Source organism: Musca autumnalis, unplaced genomic scaffold (assembly GCF_047663935.1).
Source record: "Musca autumnalis isolate F117 unplaced genomic scaffold, ASM4766393v1 scaffold_4, whole genome shotgun sequence".
Taxonomy (NCBI): Eukaryota; Metazoa; Arthropoda; class Insecta; order Diptera; family Muscidae; genus Musca; species Musca autumnalis.
This window is the reverse complement of record NW_027411977.1, coordinates 48052591-48065096: the sequence shown is the minus strand read 5'-3', so window position 1 is coordinate 48065096 and position 12506 is coordinate 48052591. Positions and strand designations below refer to the sequence as shown.

The following is a 12506-nucleotide window of genomic DNA, read 5'->3' as shown; positions in this document are numbered from 1 at the left end:
CTTGGGAACATAGGCCTTCTATAATACATTTCCATGTTAATCTATCTTGACATATTAATTTTATTTCATCGAAAGATTTATTTATTTTTTTTAGATCATTATTAATGGTTCTCCTCCAAGTATTTTTTGGACGTCCGGGTCGACGGCTACCCTGTGGGTTCCATTCCAGGGCTATTCTGGTGACACTGTTAGACGATTTGCGCAATGTATGGCCAATCCATTTCCATTTTCGTCTGGTAATTTGTTGAAGTATTGGATCTTCATTTGTCTGTCTTAAGAGTTCGTCGTTTGATATAGTGTTTGGCCAAAACACTTTCAGTATAATACGGAGACATTTGTTTACAAATGTTTGCAATTTGTGCGCCAAACTGTTGGTCATTAGCCAAGTCTCGCTTCCATACAGCAATGTTGATTTGACACAGCTGTTAAAAAGTCGAAGTTTCGTATTTTTTGAGATGTGGACTGATTTCCACGTTCTTCTCAAGCGACCGAATGCTGATCTGGCTTTCTTTATCCGACTGCTAACGTCCTCGCTTACTCCACCATCTGCTGACATGATGCTACAGAGGTAGCAGAAGGTTTTGACATATTTTATGGGATTATTGTCAATCATAAAGCTGTTTGCGCTAATATTATTTATTCGCATCGCATATGTTTTTTCAATGTTTATTTCTAGGCCGACAGTCTTTGCAATTTTAATGAGGTCGTCTAATTTGCTTTGCATTTGATTAAAATTGTGTGACAATAAGCATATGTCATCGGCATAATCAAGATCCTCCAACTGCCGGTCAAAGGTCCAATTAATACCTCTTTTTTTGGAACATAAATATAACATAATCTCATCCAAAACTGCTGCAAATAAAAGGGGGGAGAGGGGGCAACCTTGTTTAACTCCCGCGTTCGTATGGAAGGATTCGCTTGTGAGGCCGCTATGATGAACGTGGAGTGTGGTACTCTCGTACATTGATTTGATAATATTTATTATTTTCTGCGGCACCCCTTTTGCTGTTAGTGTTGCCCATATAGCATCGCGGTTAATAGAGTCGAAAGCTTTTTTGAAATCTACAAATATGAGATACAGTGGAGTTTTCCATTCCATAGATTGCTCTATTATTATGCGCAGTGTATTAATTTGATCTAAGCAGCTACGGTTTGGTCGAAACCCTGCTTGTTCGTCACGCAGAGAATTCTCTATGCTCTGCAATCTATCATTTAGAAGGATGGACATTAATTTGTAAACTGTGTTTAATATGGTTATGCCTCTCCAGTTATCGCAGACAGTTAAGTCATTTTTCTTTTGCAGTTTTATGATGGCTCCTTTCGACCATGTAGTTGGAAATTGCTCATTTGCCCAGATGTCTTTTACATAAGGTTCTAAAATTTTTGCTGATGCTGTGGGATTTGTTTGGAGTAGTTCGGGGGGTATGCCGTCTTCTGCTGGTGATTTATTGCGCTTTAGTTTTAATATGGCGTCTCTTATCTCTTCTACGGTGGGCGTATGTACATCTATCGAAACGTTAATGGGGGTATTCACATTCAGATGAATAGGGAAATTTTCATTGTTGTCATGATCAATATTACTTATACGTTCGAAGTGTCCACCTATTAACTGGTGGACTTTCCTGGCATCGTTCGCTCCTGCTGCAGCCTCAGCTTCGATGGCTATGTTTTCGATATATTTTCTTTTATCGGTTCTGACTGCTTTTTTTTACTGCTTTTGCTATTATTTTGTATTGCTGGTTGGAATTGAAGTTTCCGAGTAGTCTTTCCCTTAGGGTATTCCTTTCCTGTATTAATTTCCAGGTGTTGTCAGATATCCAGATTTTTCTTGCTTCTTTCTTCCTGTATCCTATTTCCTTTTCCGCGATTGTTTTCAACGCGTTCACTGTTTCCTCCCATGGTTTGTTGTTAGTGGGTATACATGTTTCTAGAAGTTCACTGACCGTCTCTCTCTTCTGATTATTGTTATTAAGTATCTTCACATCGAGTTGCCTACCTATCTTCTTCGATTTACGTTTATAGTTGTGACGGAGCTTTATTTTAATCGTACCAATTAAAAGTTCGTGGTCAGTGTCCATATCTGCTCCTCGTTTTGTGCGCACGTCCCGTAAGGAACCTCTCCATTTGCGACTGATGCAAATATGATCAATTTGGTTATGGGTTTGACTATTTGGGGATGTCCAAGTGTATTTGTGTATGTCTTTGTGATGGAATATGGACCCTACCAATTATGAGGTCAAACGTTTGGCAGAGTTCTATAAGACTATCACCGTTGTTGTTCTTTATGCCTAGGCTATGTTTTCCCATTACGTGCGTAATACCCTTATTTTCGGTTCCGATTTTAGCATTAAAGTCTCCAATGAGCACAATTATGTCGCGATTAGGGATGTTTCGTAGCGTTGCGTTCAGTTGGTTGTAAAACTCGTCTTTTATTAAGGAGTCGGCATCCTCTGTCGGAGCGTAGCATTGTATAATGGAGACACATTTTTTGACGTTGCTTCGGAATCTTGCAGTGATTATGCGATCCGATATGGCAAGCCAGGAAATGAGAGATGTTCGATTTTGTTTTGAGATTAATAAACCGATCCCGCTTTCGCCTCTAGTCTCCTTACCGCAGTATATGACCAGGTTCCCTTCTTCAGTTATTAGTTCGTTACTTCCGTTCCATCGCATTTCACTGATACCTGTGATGTCCAGTTTGAACTTAGCAATTTGAGCTTCTAATTGTGCTAGCCTTGATGGTTCCCGGAGCGTCCTTACATTCCATTGAGCGATTCTTATCCGTTTCCGTGTGCTTAAGGTCGTCATCGTTATTTTTGTGTTGTTTTCTGTATTATTTTAAGTTTCAGTAATCGATTGAGTTTCGAGTAAGAGAGTGATTGGCCCTCTGTACCCTATGACGATGTTGGGGCTGCCAACTTGCAGGTGCCGTCCCACCTGTTCTAGTGTACACATTTGTATAGCGAATCGTTTGATCCAAGCAGACATGCGCTTTCCGCTGTACAGAAGCCGTAGATGTGGATCCCACAACGCCAACTGTTTTTCAAACGCAACCATACCAGCTTTCTAAGCCTCTGCTTGCCATTTGTACTAAGGGACCAGCTGCCGTCCCTTAGGCTAGGTTTTGGTCACCCTCGGGTATTTTATTTCCCCGATGTCCGCCATAGAGATCTATGATGAACGTTCCCCAATTCGCCAATGGGAGGGTCCCGATGGAGGATCTAGCAAACCCCACATGGGCATACTTTGCACGTCGTATTATTTCATCTAGTCATGTATCAGGTTGGAATATGGAGTATATCGGTCCACTCCTTCGGCTACCTCTCATCGCATCGTTTTGATTGTTTTTAGTAGGTTGTTCTAGCAGCCTCATTCACAACGGTACAATTTTTTCTAGAGTAACTCAATACTTCCTGAGATAATGGCCCAAAGAGCTCCAAAGCCCTGTCTGCTCATACTAAAATGGCTATTGTGAAAAAAAAAACTTTTTTAAAAATTTCTTCCAAGCTTAGTTTATCCTAATTTAATATTTCGAGTCCTTTATGAACATGTTTGGTTACTAAAAACGTTTGGTATATGTCAATTATTTGGTGTAGCCCCACATTACGGTACACCTACCGATTTTAAACCAAACCCTTGGTTCAAAATCGATATGTTATATATGTATGCGGCATAATTATTGTGTTTGGTTTGGTTTTTTCAGAGGCTGAGGGTATGTCTCCCTCAGCACAGTTGACTGATACTTTCTTACTTGTTTTGTGATTAATAATAGAACAATGTGCACGAGTAATAATTATATATTGCATTTATATCTAAACAAATTAAAAATTGTATATGCGAATTTTTTAACAAATCACTTTGTTTTCGACAACAACCGAACAAAATATTCCCTTAGAAAATCGAATCGGAATGAATTTGGAACAAATTTTCTTCAGAAAATGCAGAGATTCTTAAAAACTAATTTTTGAAAATCGGTCCAATTTCTAGGAAAATATCAGAGAAATCGGCAAATATATAACAAATCTCGGAAAAAAGCGGAAATCAGAGCCCACGGAAAAAAATGTTATCTGGGTTAGCAATAGATATTCAAGGTTGTTCTCTCCATGGAACTTTTTTTGGAAAATATCTATATTCGGTTACAATGTCCAAAACAAAATTAAAAGAACTTCTATTAAAAACTTGTTAGATGATTTATTGATAATTTTTATCTATATTAACATGCCCAAGTTGAAACTCCAATAAGTCAATTTCATTTCAAACAGGTCATTGAGTTATCAAGACAAACGCTTGTTTTGCAACCAAAGACATTTTCTCAAAATGTTTCAGTTTACAGGATAAAATATTGTTCACATCTCCCACACAATGAGAAAAAACATTATTTGTCTTACAATAAATTGCATTGGCAAGTTGTGAAGTGATGTTTCAATTTCGCCCACATACCAAATACTCTTATACATGCATATTATACACATCAATCATAAGACATTTCATACTCTTATACACTCACTCACTCACTTACTCCTCAAATGCATAGAATTTGCAAACCCCGCTTTATATGCAAATTTATAAATAATACAAAATGTCAAATCTAACCGACAAATCAGTTTGAAATAACCGCTGTTGCAGTTATCATCGGATATTTGGCGTGTCTACAACGCGGATTTAACGTAATTGAAGTTACCGAGCAACAACTTTATCTAGACAACCAGCAAGCACTAAGTTGGCAAACGTGAACTATTTTGAAAGTGAAAGAAGAAGAGACTTAATCAAAAAAAAAAAAAGAAAAACATAGCTTAATTATCAAAATGTTCAACAGATTTGTGTATCGCCAATATTTCAAGGTTGGTGCTGAAAGTAATTCGAAAACGGAACGTTATGTTTAAAAATAATTACAAATATCTTCAAAGTGATATAGTTAAAAAAAAAAGTTAAAAAAAATCAAATAAAACAAATATAAAAATAAACAACTAAATGACCGATATGAAGTACCAAAAAAGATTGCAAACATTTGTTGTGTATTAAAACTATTGTTCTGTTGTTCCATAACTTGCAAGAATCGTAAATATACTTATTAAAATCGTCCATGTCACACTATTTGCCCCTTGTACGTACCTGTTGTAAAAAATAACTAGAAAGAAAGGCGGTCGAACTTGTTATACCCTCCACGACGAACTACTTACAGTATTAGAATAAAAAGTTTCCTTTCGTTTATGAAAGTACTAAGCTCTTCCTCGACATTGAGGTTTATTCCTTGGAGAAGTTGAATGTCTTAACTGATGAAAATCACTTTATATTGATAATTAGCAGACCCCGGTCCGCCTTGCTAGCCCGTCATAATGAGTTTCAATGACACCTTTTTATGGACTTTATGCTTAACAATTCAAAAATAGGTATTTCCTATTTCACTTCTTCGGTCCATTGCCAAACCGAGGAAAATTTTTTATTGTATCAACAGATTTTGTGTGTAACCCTTTCTTTTATCTTACGGAATTTGTCGGATTTTTTCACCCATTGATGCTGTTTAGGATTTATTATTGCCCATGTCCTCAGTCTTTATCCTAAAGCGATCTAATTATAAAAGTTAAAAGAAGGGTGAAGTCGAATTCTTCCGCTTATTGAGATTTATATGTATTAGTTTTGCATGACTGATGGGTCGTTAAACTTCACCATTTAAGGCAATTTGTAAATATGTCGTTTTTCTTGATCGGGAGCGCAACGACCGCTATCTCCAAAATTAATTTGTAAGCCGATGCACTCATAAGTTTAGCAAATATAGCGATTATAAAACAATAGGCCCCCGAAATTCGTCTACAAATATATAGGATTTTGGACCACGGGACTAGGGTACATACAACCATATTGCCTCTCAAAATTTGTGCTGAAACCGATATAATCATAAGTTTGTCCGATTCATGTCAAATTTTGGGACTGGGCATATTTTGTTTAAAATTCTATATATGTATAACTACAACCTCAACCTTCAAAATACCGAAAATCGGGAGGTATCGTTCTATGGGGGCTATATTAAGGCCTGAACCTAAACCGACAAATTTTTGGTGGAAAGTTGTTTACCCCCAAGGAAGACTTAATACCAAATTTCAGCCATTTTGTCGGAATATTGAGGCCACAACTTTCAAAATACCGGAAATCGGGAGGTACCATACTATGGGGGCTATATGAAGACCTATACCGACAAATTTCAGATGGAAAGTTTTATACCAGAAATTGGGAGGTACCTTTCTATGGGGGATATATGAAGACGTGGACCTATATCGAGAAATTTCAGGTGGAAAGTTTTATACCTCCAAGGAAGACTTAATACCAAATTTCAGTCATTTCGGAAGGATATTGAGACCACAACCATCAAAATGCCAGAAATCCGGAGGTACCGTTTATGGGGGCTATACGAAGACATGAACCTATATTATAGAAATTTCGGGTGGAAAGTTTTATACCCCGAACGAAGACTAAATATCAAATTTCAGTAATTTCGGTGGGATATTGAGGCTACAACTTTCAAAATACCAAAAAAAGGGAGGTACCGTTCTATGGGGGCTATATGAAGACGTGGAAAGTTGTATACTCTCAACGAAGACTTTATACAAAATGTCAGCCATTTAAGTGTGTTGTTGAGGCCACAACCTTCAAAATATCGGAAATCGGGAGGTACCGTTCTATGGGGGCTATACGAAGACGTAGACATATGCGGACGAATGTCAGGTGTAAAGTTTCTTACTCCTAACGAAGACTTACTACCACATTTCAGCCATTTCGGTGGGATTTTAGACCACAAATCCTTGTATATATTTTTGCATATGGTTTTGTATATGCTAATTTTATGCAAATATGTAAAAATATGCACGATATGCAAAAATTTCTGGGCCTGTTTTATTTTGTGATAAAACGAGTTTTTGTCTAATCAGCTTTCACTACGACCATCCTAACCGTATATGCATTTGTAAAGGATTCCGCTGTCTACATATAGCGTTTAAAAGAAAGTCGTGCGGAAGGTGCCCAACTCCTCCGAAATTCATAAAATATACAAACATTGTGCTTTTGCTGCAAATTTGATGGAAATTGGTTTCTGCAGAAAAAAACTAAATTGAAAATTGAAAAGAAAATACTAAAATTGAAAATTGAAAAAAGTGGACGTAAAAGTGGGCGTGGTCAAATTTTCTATGCACAGAAACGTAAGTTGGGTTATGACGAACATTTCTAAAAAAGAATTATACAAATCGGTCCAGCCGTTCTCAATTGATGCCATTACCAACGAACTGCATTTGATTTGTATACCCTCAGCATTTATGCTAACGAGGGTATATGGTAAATTTCAAATTTCTTTTGCAATTCCATTGGAAGAAATGTTAAAAAATTTTTTGCGAGCACATCCGCAATTTTTGGAACGTAGATTAAGAAAAAAAATCGTGGTTTCAAATCTCTTCGCGTTCACAAAATTGGATGCTGCGCTCCAAAGTTATGGGAGGTTTTATTCCCTTATAAAGAACAAATATTTAAAAATTCCATTTTTGCTGTAATAAGAAAATTTATATATAAAGCGTTAACAGCATTTAATATCTATCCGTAGATGCCTAAATATTTACTAAATGTATTTCTATTTTCGCGGAAAATCAAGAAATACTGAAAAGATCTTGGAGTAAATTTAATTTATTCTAATTTAGAGTCCAAATAAAACTCGAAAAAAATAAATTAAAAATACGTACAGATTCTAGACAACGCGTAGAAAAATATGATACCAAAAATTTAACGATGGGATTTATAACTGCCATATTACAGCAACAACAAAAGAGGAAAACTTATTGTTGGAATATTATTTCAAAAATATATTTTTTTATTTTCTAAAGCTTTTATCGACCTTTGGATATTTTTACTAATATTTTAAGACTTCAGTCTTATCGGGCTATAAGGTCCTTTTATTGTCAATGAAAAATAAAAATTACTTATTTCATTATTCTATCCGACGTTTCGTTGGGTTTTTTTTTTTGTTTAATACGAAAAATAGAAAAAACATTTTTGGGAGTTATTGTACTATTTCGCTAAATTTCGATGGAAGGACTGACGGACTTCGCTGAAACTTCTTAAGAGAAAATGCAATGGTTTGTCGAAAGTGTAATTGCTTACTTTGATAAACAATAGGATTATGAAATAGAAAGTAATATTGGAATTACATCCAAAGAAAAAACATAAAAGTTAAAAAAACGTATAATTCGCGAATTCGTTCAAATCAGTTAAGGCGCATGCGCTTTTCAGATACAGCGAGTGCATCTCTATCAATATGTAGCGATTTTTCCACTTTTCATTCAGCGGCCAAAGTGTGCCGTCAGCTGCATCTTACTATTCAAAAAACCTTTATGTGGGTAAAAATTGCGCGATGTACATATAAGGCGCATCCGATTTCAGTGACCGCCTATAACAAATACGTCATTATAATAAATTTTAAACAAATTCGTCAAGAACCGCGGATGTGCTACCAAATTCTATTTTATACGAAATACGAATATTACTCCAGAATCTCGGTAATTTATGCTACACGGTTTTGGAAAATAATATAATCGCGTATAAAGGATTCCATTTATGTAAAAATAACCAAAGAAAATCGCGGTTCAATGCGCGGAATCATCAAAATATAATTTTGCAGAATTTCCTACTTTCAAGGTATCTATAACCGCCGTTTTAGTGGATAAATTTGAAAGCGGAAGGGTTCAGTAGATCCGGCGCGTAAAAAAACTAAAATCACGTGGGGTTCAAGGGTACCTGAGTCACAGTTGTAAATTTTGAAGCCAAAAAATAGGTTTTTAAAGAATATTTACGCATCAAAATTTCGAGTTTTTGCTCCTATTACTAGGGAGTTGTATGAAGCACACTCATGAGATATACATCAAACGACGTGGAATCACGAGTTCTACAATCCAATAGAAAGTTTGTGTAATTATCTGGTTGCGCCCTCCAATTATAAGAAATATTAAAAAACCCCAGATTTCAAAACTTCAAAATGTCAGCATCGATTTTAGGAGGATGCAGTGTATATATTGAAAGGTCATACATTAGAACCATGTTGCCCAAGGGGTATTCTTCAATTCTTTCTTTGAGCTCAGGTCTGAATTTTCCCTCATTTGACCAGAAATCAAGAAAGAACACAAAAAAACTTGTAAACTTCAACACATTTTTACCCATTTTTTAATATTACCACCAACACAGCTTCCACATAAATTATTTGTTATGGTTCATTTTATGCGACCCCGGCTAAAACACTTCAATTGATATAAATATATTCATATTGTATAAAATATATTGACAGTTCGCGACTTATTAAATGGTGAACCTCAACATTTTTGAATATTACCATATACACTTTCATACGGGGAAAATGTGCATCATCGAAATAATGGTTTTGACCCCAAGTATGTTTGGACGAGATCCGTTTCAGACAATTTGGAGTCGATTTAGCCATGTCCGTCCGTCTGTCTGGCTGGCTGGAGCGCACGATAACTCTCGAACGGATCAACGGATTCGGTCCAAAATTTGGCTTTCGTAATATTTTGTCCAAAATTAGTTTAAGCTCGAAGATGGGTTGTATTGGTCCACTCCTTTCGGTACCTCCCCCACAAATGTTCGGAAAATTTGTGCGGACGATAACTCTTGAAGGGAGTAACCGATTTGGTCCATACTTTGCCCATCGTAAAATGTGTACCAGACATAAATAATGTTTCAATATAGACTCAATCGGAAAATTTCGGAAAAGTTCAGTTTAGGGCCATCTCTCCAATCGCTCTGAGTTTTGTTTTACAAACTTGTATTCACTGCCCTCCATACGACGGTACAAGTTTCATTAGGGGCAAGTCCATACTTCCTGAGAAAATAGCCAAAAAGTTGCAAAAAACCCCTATGACACCATGTGTGGTGGTTGGAGCGCAAGATAACTCTAGAACGGATCTGCCGATTCGGTCCAAAATTTGGCCATAGTAATATTTTGTCCAAACATAGTTTAAGTTTGAAGATAAGCCATATCGGTCCACTCCTTCAGGTACCTCCCCCACAAAAGTTCAAAAATGTTCGGAAAATTTCTTCATACGGTAACTCTTGAAGGGAGTGGCCGAATTGGTCCATATTTTACATATCCTAATATATCTACTAAATATAGATCAGGTTCAAATTTGGACTATATTTGTCCACTCCATCCGGTACCCCCACACAAAATTTCGGATAAGTTCACTTTAAGACCTGCTATCGAATCACTTTGATTTTTGTTGAAGCAACTGGCATTCGCTGCCTCAATTACGATGGTAAACGTTTTTTTTTTCCGGGACAAGTCCATACTTCTTTAGCAAACATTCCGAAGGGTGTAAAAACCCCCTATGGCACCATATGTAGTGGCTGGAGATCCACTTCCATAATGGTCAATGTAGATCCATTACTTTTAGTATCTCCTCCGCAAAATTTTTGATCTCTAATCCTAATGAACATTTTTGTCGGTTCAAAATCCCAAAATTTTTAAAAACACATAAATACTTAATTTTTTGGAAAACAATTTTTTTTCAATATATACAGGGTGAGGGTATATCTCTGTCGGCTGTGATACTTTTTTGCTTTTTCTCATGTAATTACATTATCAAATACTAAAGGGGAGTATATCTCTAAAACAATGGAATGGTATGCACGCCCGCCTTGCACGCAGAAGGTCGGGGGTTCGATTCCCCGGCCAGCCAACATCAAACATTTTTCAACGGTGGCAAAATACCCCTCAGTAATGTTGGCGATATTGCCTGAGTATTTCAGCCTTGAAAAACTTCTCTACAAGTGGTGTCTTAAGACACGCCGTTCGAACTCGGCGATAAACAGTAGGTCCCATATCATTGAGCTAAATATGAATCGGGGTGCACTCATTGATATAAGAGAAGTCTCCCTTGTCCCGTATGGGATGTTGTGGAACAATGTTTTATTTGTTTGTTATATCTCTAAAACCAATAAGAAAATTGTTTTACTGCCTTAATTTTTTTATTATTTTTTTAATGGAGAAAAATTTATTGTTGTGCGTTATAAAGTGCTAATATCTGCTATAAGCAGCATACCCACCAGAATTTTTGCCTATCATTAACAGTTGTAGCTGAAAACTACCGCAAACAAAATTAATGCTCAAACATTGGATAAATGGTATTAAAATCTGCTGTAATTTCGAGCTGTAGGCTAACGATAAAAATGTACCTCATCGAAATAATGGCCTTTGACTTGTCATATGTTTCGACAAAATCCACTTCAAATAATTTGGTGTCGATTTAGCCCAGTTCTTTCGTCTGTCTGGCTCGAGCGCATGATAACTCTCGAACGGATCAACCGAACTTTAAGTCATATCGGTCCACTCCTTTTTTCCCACAAGTCTACAAAATGTTTCACTAAAATGGTGCGCACAATAACTGTCGAATGTCCAAATCGATTTATTCTAGACATGGATTAGGTTCGAATATGGATTATATCGGTTCAATATCAGATTTCACCGAAACTTTGAACATCCTAAAATTACTTCCGGACGTACATATGTATATAAAGAGGGTCAAGAGGGTCTATGTGGGACAACATCTTCGGATACTTCCCTCACAAAATTTCAAAATAAGTGCAATATAAAGGCTGTTCGAGAATCCATTGGACATTTTTGCCAATGCTACTCCTTGCGGTCTTGTTTACATTGATATTCTATTTTTCCTGAGTAAGTCAATGCTTCCTGATTTTACCATGACCAACTAAAATGACGGATTGACACGATAACTATCAAAAGGAATGACTTCCAAAATTTGATCTTATCGAAGTCAAATTTATGACCACAACATAAACATTTATTCGCAACGCTCACAATCGTGAAGTTTTATACCCAAATGTTTCGATATTTTTGTCGGAAAGTATATGCGTCCTAAAAAGACAACGAAATTCTGAAACAGATTTAGGACAGATATTGGTTATTTTATTCGATCTGTCTGTAGATAAAAGTCTCAACTCCAACTGGCTGAGGGTATATATATGTCGGCAAACCCGACTGATACTTTTTTACTTGTTTTCGAGAAAACAAAAGTTATGAATTTTTATAAGTTGGTGCCGACAGAAGTGCATAATCTTTGTTCATAGTCCTTGAAAAGTTTTAAATGTCATCAAGTTCATAAACATCTAATCGTATAATTAAGGTAGAAATAAGGCGGAACAACCATTCGGATATCAGATGGAGTTTTTTTCGACTTAACCTATTGAGTAGATTCTTGCAGTACTGGAACAGACCATAAATGTAATTTTCAGAATTTTTTAGTTGGCTTGTATGGACTCTATAATCTCTGGTAAACTAGTAAAGTTTTCGTGTTTTTATTACATAAAAGAATATTATTTTCTTACAATAGCTGGCAATGTTCGGTACAAGTCTATTCTGCACTCGGGAATTCGAGTTATTTGGAGTTATTTATGTCAATTAATTAATGGTATAAAAATAACATTAATAGGTTTTTTAGATA

At 36.3% G+C, this 12506-nt stretch overlaps 1 protein-coding gene across 3 annotated transcripts in view; it reads left to right on the top strand.

Annotated features, from left to right (window-relative positions):
• Cpr78Ca (Cuticular protein 78Ca) overlaps nucleotides 1-12506 on the top strand; it is a 99193-nt gene that overhangs the window by 84121 nt on the left and 2566 nt on the right. The window contains exon 1 of one of the 3 annotated variants that reach the window (XM_073980919.1): nucleotides 4598-4841. The exons of the other annotated variants lie outside the window; for them this stretch is intronic. Within the exon in view, the coding sequence (XP_073837020.1) occupies nucleotides 4806-4841 (36 nt within the window). The 5' untranslated portion in view covers nucleotides 4598-4805. Of the gene's footprint in view, nucleotides 1-4597; nucleotides 4842-12506 lie in introns of those variants that run through there. 3 annotated transcript variants of the gene reach the window in all.